The 11320-nt window shown below is 37.4% G+C and overlaps 1 protein-coding gene across 3 annotated transcripts in view; it reads left to right on the top strand.

The window, feature by feature from the left end:
* Positions 1–232: 232 nt before the first annotated feature.
* The window catches only part of UPF2 (UPF2 regulator of nonsense mediated mRNA decay), a 144975-nt gene continuing 133887 nt past the window's right edge, over positions 233–11320 (top strand). For all 3 annotated transcript variants that reach the window (XM_037845227.1, XM_037845225.1, XM_037845226.1), the window contains exons 1-3: positions 233–288; positions 5241–5620; positions 8372–9151. In XM_037845227.1, the coding sequence (XP_037701155.1) occupies positions 5259–5620; positions 8372–9151 (1142 nt within the window). In that variant the 5' untranslated portion in view covers positions 233–288; positions 5241–5258. The remainder of the gene's footprint in view (positions 289–5240; positions 5621–8371; positions 9152–11320) is intronic.

Genomic DNA, 11320 nt, shown 5'->3' with positions numbered 1-11320 from the left:
AGGCAGCTCCAGGGCAGCGGCATGCCGGGAAGTGGGGAGGGCAGCCCTGCCGGCCTGCGTTCCGGCAATGGTGCGGACAGCCCCTTCCTCCCCTCTCCCCCCGCCCCACCCCCACTCGCAGCCCGGCCGCGCTGGTGAGTGGCGGGCGGAAGGCCGACGGGCGGAGGGAGGAGGGGAACTGAGGGAAGGCGGGTCCTCGGCTGCGAGCTGGTGGGGGGAGGGGAGGGGAGCCCGAGCGCTGGAGTTGGTGCTGGGAAACCCGGGGCTGATGTTGACAACAGGCTCGAGGTGAGTCCCGGGGAACTCCTCCGTCTTCGCTCCAACGATCCGGCGGGAGCGGGCCGGGGGCAGAGGCCTGGACCCTCACTCCCGGGGGACCCGAGCGGCGGCTCGGCACCCCAGCTCTCCGGGGGCGGGAGAAGTCGAGAGAGCGCGGCTCCGGCGTCGTCCTCCTCAGCTCCTCTCTGGGGGGCTCCGGTCTCCGGCTGGGGCGGGCATGGGGGGCTGCAGAGGAGGTCCTGCCCCGTATGCCCTGGCCGGGCCTCGGAACCGGAGGCGGGGAGCTCGCCGTGGCGGGGTGAAGGTGTTTGGGGGCGTGGAGTAGACGAGGGGAGGTTGTGGGAAGGTCTTCGGGCGCTGGGAAGGAAGCGAGGGCGACGAAGTGGGGAGGGTGCGCGTGTGGGAGGATGTGGAGTAGGGAGACTAGCCCGAGAGTCTTGGGTGGTGAGGGAGTGTGGGGTGAGAAGTTAGGGTTGGGGCCCCGGTGGTCCGCGAAGGTGACTGTGGGTACCCGTAGGAAGGGGAGTTGTGGCGGGGAAGCTTGTTAGGTTTGGGAATGTGGAGCAAGAGCAGGGCTTTGTGGGCGATGCGTGTGTGGGAGAAGGGGCTCTGGTGAATTTGGGGCGGGTGAACACGGGTTTTGGGGTTTACTTCCTTTTAATCATATAGGCTTGTTGCTCCTCCGCTTCGCCTCCATCCCAGGCCTCCAAGAACTCTTGTTAGTGCTTTTGAGCCAGGGAGACGATCACAGGATATTTGGTCTCCAGGTTGGCAAAGCAGAGACCCCGGTACCGGCTGGGGGGTATACACTAGACTGGCGGGACCATCAGCCCTCTTGCTCTTATAGGATTTGTTCGTAGTGAGGCATCAGCACGAAGTAAAACTATCACTCACCTTTCTTCTCATTTATCATAGTTTTTAGGGGTTCATAAATGTACGGCTCAAGAAGAAAATTTTTGAACTCGGGCGAAATTTGTAAAAACTTTTTTGAAAGAGTCCTTTATTCTCAGGATGTTCTTTAAAGAATAAAGTCAAAAGCTGGGGGGATAATGCCCCTGTGTAGTTCTGCCCTTAGAACATTTTGAATAACATGGAATTAAAAGGTAAAACAGCATTCTCTTACTCTGAATTGCTTTCAGAGCAGTCTGATTGTGATTTCATACTTAAGCCATATGGTACATTGCAAAGGAGTAGCTTTAAAAGGGAAACCCCTCTATTCCCCTTTGATGCTCTCCCCAGTGTATCCCCATTGATAGCTATTTTACTGGTACAGTAAGTATTTTACTGGTACAGTAGTTTTACTTTCTCTTGTACGTTCAGAGAATGTTTAGAAAGCCACATAAAATCTACAGCCCAAGTCCTCTATCAGGAGACTGTTTTGGGAGCTAGAAGGTTGTTTTAAAGCAAGGTTTCCTTCTTAGGGCTATCTGAATGTAATTGTACTCGATAAAATACTTTGTAAGAGTTTATCATATTCCAGTTAAAAGGTCCTTAATTTTTACCTCAATAATTTTGAGTTAGTATTCCTTTAAAACGCTGTACTTTTCACTTGATAAACGTTTTTGAAATGCTTTAGATAAAATACTTGGCTGTTAATTAAAACATGAACTTTAATAATTTAACAAGTTTTAGCATTATGTTAAATATATAATTAAAAATTAAATTATATTTAATTTTGTAAATTGACTTAATACAAATGCATACCCATCTGGATCGTGCTGTTGGTATATTTTATATTTTATTTAGTTTTTTAAATATTAGAGTCAGGGCATACAAAGGAAAAGAGTACTGGTTAGTGAGTCTTGGCCTAGCCGCTAAGCCAGCTGTATCATACTGGGTAGGTCACTCTGCTGCTGCTACCTCAAACAGAAAATCGAGAATAGGAGTAGATAAACTTGAATAGTCCTAACTCTACAAATCTTTTCCATTTTACGATTAACTTTTCAGTGTGTCGTGTGAAAGAGAATCAGCTACTATGCTAGCAGTTTCATTTAAGCCAAGAGCTCTGTAAGATAGATAGCAATATCTCCATTTTATCCTTGAAGAAATAGACTTGGAGAAGTTAATTTGCCCATTTTCCATAGTTGGTGGGTGGCTGAGTGAGGATGGAGACATAGTTTTCCTGACTCCAAAGTCCATGTTATTTTTTGTAAGTATGCTGCCTCTCCATGACCTTTAGATTTTTTCATATTTTTTATTTGCTGAAATTAGATCAAAATACACATTGGGTGTATGTTTGTAATAACAAGGATGAAGTGGTTCAAAGAAGATACCAGTACCAAGACTTATGTGCCTTATTGAGAATCTTTGTTTTATTGTGCTCTGTAGCAGGATCTGTGTAATCCATGAATACCTCCTATGGTTCATTTTATATAATAGGTACTTAAATAAGAACGTATTGAATAAATGAATACTGTAGATAGTCATGAAAGTTTGGAAGACCCTTTTGAACTGATAAATGATGATCCTTTATGAATTTGTCAGATTCTAAGCTAATTTCTTAATGTTTTAAAAATAATTTTAAGATTTCTTTTTATATTCATAAATAAAATGTTAATTGTAAATTCTGATGCTATTCTTTTTGTTGTCTAAAAACTGTAGTTCCTTGTAACCTGCAATGTCACTCATTAATGCCTCGCATCAGAAAATCCAAATTCTGTGTAAACATGAATGTATTTTATTTTTTTTGCGTATAAGGTCTAATGCCCATAAATAAAATTTTGTGGTTACCTTAGGTATTGTCTTGTCCTTGTCTTTTTCAGCCAGAATCTGGCAAAAATTAAAAACATAATGTATAAACTGCTTAACCATTATCAGGGGACTCTTTCTACCCTGAGATTCATAAGTCTATGATTTGTCATAGTCAGGATCTGTGATCAAGTCTTCCAGCTCACAATTTGCTACTCTCAGTGTTCTTGATGACTTTGGTCAAGAGTATGGGTTCAGATTCCACCTCTGTCACCAGCTGTGGACACCTTGGTCAAGTTACTTGGTCAAGTCTCAGTTTACTCACTTATACAATAGGGAAGATAATACCCATCTCATAAAGATTTCAGTATTAAGTAAGTCAATGTATGTAGAATGTTTGGTATGGTACCAGTGAGTGTGGCTATAAGTATTATGCTATTTGAAAATTTACTTGCTTTTAGGGCTGGTATTTTCATATGAAAGGTAGGTATTTAATTGAAGATGTATAAGAATTGATAATTACATTTCCAGAAAATATATTATAAATGTTAATATTATCTTGGCACATGAGTAAGTAGTTATACTTTTTCATGTTTTTAAAATGATTTTTTAAACAGGATAACGCCCTTTTTTGTTCTGAGTTCCACCAGTGGGGTTATTGGGTGTCATCGTCAAAGTGAATGTGTAGATCATGGAAGTGGAGGAGAATAAGAGAGTTAAAGAGGAAAAGGGGAAGGAAGAGGTGGCTGAGAGAAGGTACAGAGTGTGGCATGTGCCTCCAAAAATTAAGTGCTTCTACTGGCCTAGGTTTTCTTTCTGTGATAACATTTTATGAGAGTGCTGAAGTAATTTATTTGTGTGTTTATGAAATATTCATTATTGCAGATGTTTTGTTTGCTAACCTAGTTTTTATTGTTGTAATTTAAAACCTGTATTTGAAAATATCTAGGAATACCTACAGATCTTTAGCTTTTAATTAAAAAACTAGGAATCTTCAGTAATCCTATACTTCTTAAGTAGGGTTTTCTTATATACAACTTTCTGATGATTTAGGAGTTAAAACAGGAAGCATTGCCCATAAAGGAAATTGTATGTGAAAACTAGTTTATTCCGAGTTTAGAGAAATAAAAGAAAAATCCTGAATTTTGCAGGGAAATGCAGTTTTCTGTTCCAGGTAACTGTATAAAACCTGTACTACAGACAAGTGCCATACAATAGAGCTTACTGTGATGGTGGAAATGTTCCGTATCTTCACCATCTGATACGGTAGCCACTAGCCACATGTGACATTGAACATTTCCAATATGGATTGGGACTGAAGAACTGAATTTTAAATTTTATTTAATTTACATTTAAATAGTCACAATTAGCTAGTACATTGGTTTTCAGTTGGGGGTGATTTTGACTCCTGGGGAACACTTAGCAATGTCTGGGATCTTTTTTTTGCCCTCAGAATTGAGGGGTACTACCGGTACTACAGAAGCCATGGATGCTGCTAAGCATCCTACAGTGCACAGGACAGCCTCCACAGGAAGAAATTGGCTCAAAAACATCAATAGTGCCAAGGTTGAGAAACCCTGGGCTAGTGGCTACTGTATTGGCAGGTATAGAATGAAATATACACATTTTATAATCATCGTTATGTTTTTTTGTGAATTTTGTCTAATATGATTGATGAGATTAAACATCTAGTCTTATTTGAGATAGTTGACAGTTTGTGTATTTGCAAGTTTGATAATAAGAGCAATGAGGTGAAATTTGTGAGTCTTCTCTATTTTTGTCAGTGATTTACAGGCAGCAAGAGTTCATTTATGGTCTCCTTCTCTAACTTAAATAGTTCTGTTGAAATATGAACATCATATGAAACAATTCTATGAAACAGTGAACCAGCAGGGTTAAGACTGGCTTAGAATGTTCTCAGATACATACCGAAGTATTTATGATTAAACATTAGATTGTTTTGGAGTTTGGTAATGGTTGAATCTGGGTGATGGGTACTTGGAGGTTCCTTATGTTGTGCTCTACTTTTGAATGTATTTGAATTTCCATAATAAAAGGTAAAAAAAAATGTTCTTAAACATAAGCATAACTAATAATAGAATGTGGAATGTAACCAATAAGTTATTTTATCACAGAAATATTTGTTTTGCTTGCATTTATTTAATTTCTCCACAGTTACCAGGGTGCATTGATGTGTCCTACTTAAAAATCAATGTCCCATCACTATAAACAGTCACTGTATCTGCAATACTGATATTCTTTTATTCTTACAGATTGTCCTGGGTAACATAATGCCAGCTGAGCGTAAAAAGCCAGCAAGTATGGAAGAAAAAGAATCTTTACTAAACAACAAGGAAAAAGACTGCAGTGAAAGGCGGCCAGTGAGCAGCAGGGAGAAACCAAAAGATGATATCAAGCTTACTGCCAAGAAGGAGGTTATTAAGGTCCCTGAAGATAAAAAGAAGAAACTGGAAGAAGATAAAAGAAAAAAAGAAGACAAGGAACGCAAGAAAAAAGAAGAAGAAAAGGTAAAGGCAGAGGAAGGATTAAAGCAAAAAGAGGAAGAAGAAAAAAAGAAACATGAAGAGGAAGAGAGAAAGAAGCAAGAAGAGCAGGCAAAACGTCAGCAAGAAGAAGCAGCTGCTCAGTTGAAGTAAGAAAATTTGGTTTAATTATTGATATGAAGTAATGGGAAGATTGTAATATTTTGGGGGAAAGAAAGATTATTTGAAATCAATCTTCTGGGTATGGTTCCTTGGGAGTATATTTTCTTGCTTGTTTGTTAGTTTTAGTGCTTTCATTTAAATTAAATAATTGTAATAATCTGGTTATTTTTTGAGGTCTGGGGTAATCTAGATTTTTTTTTTTTTTTAAGTTTTTTTATGTTTTGATAATAAACCATCTTTTCAAGTTGAATATATTTAGTCCTTAATAGCTAATATATGTTGAGTTCTTATGACCAGATACTATATAAAGTATATCAGCATATATCCTTAAAGCGGTTCTAATGAAGTAAGTTTAATGATCTTTGTTTTACAGATTAATAAAATGATAATTAAAGTGGTTAAGTAACTTGCCTACGGTCACAATAAACAGTATAGCTGTTAGGATTTGAACCTGAGTTACATAGGTTCTAAAACCTTTGCCCTTAAGCATAATTCAGTAATGTTTCCCGTTCTTATCTTTGTCTAAATTTACTTTCAATCTTGTAAATCTGTGCGGGTAATATAATAAACTAGTAATGAGATACTGCTTATAGGCAGAACACCAGGATAGAGCAAAAATGACTATTATTGAATAGCATGAGCTCTTCTCTTCATATCTATAATTTTAAAAGCTGTTTGCAAACTTGAATTTCCATAGCTCTCTAGAACAGCTACCTACTTCCTTACCAAAGTTCTTCTTTAGTACCTTTATTTTTCATGAGGAACTGGAGCCTTCAGTCTGGAAGGTAGTGTAAAGACGAGTTTTGAAATATTCAGAGCCATGATTTCTGAGAGTTTCTTGCTTATTTTACATTTTAATTTTCTTTTTTTTTTTTAATCTCTCAAGGATGTTCAATTTCACAGTAACTTTTGCTCCCTATCCCCTCTCATACAAAAGAGCTTTTTTTTCTTTTTTAAAATAATCTTTCATTGTGAAAATTTCACACATATGCAAAGTAGGGAATGGTATAATGCCTTATCCCCCTCACCCCCCAATATGTATTCATTACCTAGTGTCAGCAGTTAGCTACATTTTCCCCTGGAATATTTTTGAGCATCATGTTATTTCACCTGTAAATACTTTATGTATTTTAAAGTGTTTTTAATACAGTTGGAAGTTATTTAATGCATTTATATAACAAGAGTTATACTTAAAATGTTCTCTGTTAATCCAGTGTTTGTGTGTGAATGGGAGACTTCCAAGAGATTCTCATATGTCTATATTCCTAGTGACAAATGCTTCTTCTCCCTTAACATTTTATAGCTTTTAGTGGGAAAAGTCATAGAATTATATAGTAGCTCAGGATGGTTATTACAGAAAAGTGGAAATCTACTTTTCCAAAGATTTTTGTTTTAAAATTATATACCCAGGTGTCTCAGAAACTTCAAAGTCAGATTGTTTGTCCATATACTACTTCGATAATTTAAACTCATTCCATCTTTTTAGTGGAAACATGGGTAGATTTGTTTGTAACTGTTCTTTTTAGGAAAAACTGAAGGCTTTTATGTGATAGTTCTCTTCTGGTTCCCTTCCACATTTGCTAAGTCACATGTGAATTTTAAAACCCCAAACCCAGGAAGGTACTTTATTAAAGGTTTGGTTAATGTTGAGTGTGGAAAAATGATACCTAATATTTCAGAACATTTTAATGCATTCTTTTATAATGCAATTTCCTTAATTAGAGTACTGCTTTGTAGACAGTTTGTTTGCCCAGTGCTTTTATCTGTTTTACATTTTATATCCTTCTCAGACATATTATTTTGTATTTTTCATATTAAGCATCATGTGTTTTATACATTTAGGTTTTTGCCACAATTGCTTTTTAATAGTTTGTCCATCAGCTGCTCTACCTAGCTTATCTATCTACCCGTGTACCTATCTGAACCATTTGAAAGTAAGTTGCAGATTTATGTTGTTTTAGCCTTAAATACTTTAGAGGGCATTTCTTAAGGAAAAGGACATTCTCTTACATAACTGCAGTACAGTTGTCAAAATCAGGAAATTTAACACTGTCAGAATGATTTTTTATTTATTTATTTTTATTTTTAATTAAATTCAGTTTTACTGAAATGCATTCACACACCATACAGTCATCCATGGTATACAATCCACTGTCCACAGTATGATAACATAGTTATGCATTCATCACCACAATCTGTCTCTGAACATTTTCCTTACATCAGAAAGAACCAGAGCAAGAATAAAAAAATGAAAGTGAAAAAAGAACACCCAAATCATCCCCCCCATCCCACCCCATTTGTCCTTTAGTTTTTATCCCCATTTTTCTATTGATCCATACACTAGATAAAGGGGATGTGATCCACAAGGTCTTCACAATCACACTGTCAACCCTTGTAATCTACATTATTATATAATTGTCTTCAGGAGTCCAGACTGCTGGGTTGGAGTTTGGGAGTTTCAAGTATTTACTTCTAGCTATGTCAGAATGATTTTTAATTTTAATCTAGTTATTCATAATTTTCTGCTTTATTTGGGATGATCATTATACTGGGCTCTCATTATCTTGAGAAAATAATAAAATGTTTTCAAAAGTAGTATAAGGGCCTTTTGCATCTTGTTCCTCTTGGATTCTAGTGCTTATATGATTACTTTTTTATTGGCTTTCACTCTCCTGGGATTTGTCAATGATGCTTCACAATATACAAGGTATTTTATTATTTGTTTGTTTCTACTATAGAGAGAAAGAGGAATCTCTTCAGCTTCATCAGGAAGTTTGGGAACGACACCAGTTAAGGAAGGAACTCCGTAGCAAAAACCAAAATGCTCCAGACAACCGACCAGAGGAAAATTTCTTTAGCCGACTAGACTCAAGTTTGAAGAAAAATACTGCTTTTGTCAAGAAACTAAAAACTATTACGGAACAACAGAGAGACTCCTTGTCCCATGATTTTAATGGCCTAAATTTAAGCAAATACATTGCAGAAGCTGTGGCTTCTATTGTGGAAGCAAAGCTAAAAATATCTGATGTGAATTGTGCTGTGCACTTATGCTCTCTCTTTCACCAGCGCTATGCTGACTTTGCCCCTTCGCTTCTTCAGGTATGGAAAAAACATTTTGAAGCAAGGAAAGAGGAGAAAACACCTAACATCACCAAGTTAAGAACTGATTTGCGTTTCATTGCAGAATTGACGATAGTTGGGATTTTCACTGACAAGGAAGGTCTTTCCTTAATCTATGAACAGCTAAAAAGTATTATTAATGCTGATCGTGAGTCCCATACTCATGTTTCTGTGGTGATTAGTTTTTGTCGACATTGTGGAGATGATATTGCTGGACTTGTACCAAGGAAAGTAAAGGGTGCTGCAGAGAAGTTTAATTTGAGTTTTCCTCCTAGTGAGATAATTAGTCCAGAGAAACAACAGCCTTTCCAGAATCTTTTAAAAGAATACTTTACGTCTTTGACCAAACACCTGAAAAGGGACCACAGGGAGCTACAGAATACTGAGAGACAAAACAGGTGATTTTCAAATGTTTCTCAGAATTGAGAATTTATTTTGGAGCTCATACTTAAAAATTTTTAAAGTCTTCATGCCACTGAAAGAACTTATGGAAAAGGGCTCATTGCAGGTGATTTCTTAACATTCCAGGAAATTTTCAAAGTGTAACATTCTAAGTACTCATGTTTAAATGTGAGTCCACGATAGATTTTGTTCTGATTTTAAAGAGAACCTGGCAGGTATATGGTAATTTTTCCTGTGTGGATGTGTTTACTTCCTGTGATTTAAAGACTCTAATGTTGAGGGGTAAATTATTTTTCTGTCACTTTTACTTACTGCTATTATTTTTCTGTGTTGTTTCAATGTTCCCTCTCTATAACAGGTTTATTTCCATTGTTTTGTATTTCAGTTTATTGATGTCACTGTTGATACTTGGTCTTTTAAGGAAATGAGTCTTACTGGTATTTCAGAGCAGAATTTTGGAATATAGTGCACAAAATTAGTTGTGAAAAAATTTCTTAAATGCGCCTATGTGAAGTGCATTTATAGGAGTCATCTTCTTGGGACATACATTTAAAATTCTGAAGGACTAACGAACTGTGCCTCTAGTGATTGGTGGAGACTTGACTTAGGAGCGGACTTTGTGTATCAGCAAGCTAGAAGTCCATCTAGTCCATGGGCATTATGTCAACTTTTGTGGGCAGGTGGATTTGAAGATGGGTTGAGGAGTTGCAGAACGAGACAACAGCAGTAGAATTGACGGAGTTCTTTGCAACTGTTAAATTGCATGGTTGAGAATCTGAAATTACTGTTGACCAGGAATTAGTATGGGGGGGAGGCCCCTTTTCCCATATATCTGCAGGGGTGGGGTTGGGGGAGGGAGTGGGCACTAGTTTAAGTTGTTACCACTGGAAGGTGATTGGTTTAACCAGAAGAGGTGATAGTAATAGTGAATGCGAGAAGTACAGTTAGGACAGGATCAAGGTAGGTGCAGAGACTACATGGCAAACTTTGATGAGTAAAGGTCATTCAGAGGTTAGAACTTAAGATGACAATTGGGTTCATCAGTAAACCAATCTTTAAAGGATAATTTTTTTTTAAAGGATTATTATCCTTATTCTCTGCTTTGAAATAGTGGAGCTGTTTTAAACTTTGAAAAGGCAACATCAAAATATATTTATATAGTCACTAATGGATTAATGGATCAAAAAGGAATATGGTGGTTCTTTATTAATAATTCTCACATATTTAAGGTTTCTTAATTTTGATTTACATAGTGCTTTGTTATTTTCGTACTACTTTTCCCATACATTCTACCTAATACATCACAATTGACACTGCAAGCATGCTGCTATTACTCTTTATTTGTTACTTCAAGGGTTTTGTTTGTGTGCATTTTCCTTGCTTTTGACTGGCATTACAGAATCTTAGAGGGCAGAGGGATTTAATCTAGTCACCCTTCCATTGCTGGATTCTTCTTTACAGATTGTCTGACAGATAAAGTTATACATCCTCTGAGTACCTCCCAAAGGGGCTTAGTGCTCTTTGAGCCATTCCAATGTTGGACACAACCCTTTGCTAGGAATCCTTGTATCTAGCTGAAATTTAACTCTTCATAAATGGTTCCCTTTTGTCTGATATAGTGTAAATTAAAGCTATTTGAAATGGGGTTTCATGAGCTGTTTACCTGTGCACAGTGAATTAAGTATGGAAATTGAGACTAAACATTTGGAAATTTTTCTAGCAGTTTTACATTGCCATGATATTGTTTTATTTTACAAAAGTATCTTGAATGGAGGAAAAAAGTGGTCATTTACTGTGGATAGTTTGAGAAGCACTGGCTTAGAACATGTCTCTTTTATTCCCATGACAATGCGTCAGATATTTGCAGACTGCCAAGATGTTTCCCTTTTGTCTTCTCTGGGCTAAGCACCTCCACTTTCTTCAGTATGTACTCTGGTTTTCAGACACTTCACTATCCTTAAGGACATTTATTTGGGGTGCATTCTTTTTTACTTATGACCTAAAATTGCATTAGCTTCCGTAGCTGCCTTGTCATTCTTTTGACTTTTTGTTAGGTTTGTCCTTACCTAAAAGCCTATTTTTTCAAGTGAACTGCTGTCAAGCCAGTTCTTCTTTTCCTTAAATTAGTAAAATAATTTTTTAAACCTAAATATATCTGTTTATCT

The sequence above is a fragment of the Choloepus didactylus genome, chromosome 8 (genome assembly GCF_015220235.1).
Source record: "Choloepus didactylus isolate mChoDid1 chromosome 8, mChoDid1.pri, whole genome shotgun sequence".
NCBI classification, from domain to species: domain Eukaryota; kingdom Metazoa; phylum Chordata; class Mammalia; order Pilosa; family Megalonychidae; genus Choloepus; species Choloepus didactylus.
Note: the sequence above shows the minus strand (reverse complement) of the source record. Positions and strands in the feature narration are given on the sequence as shown.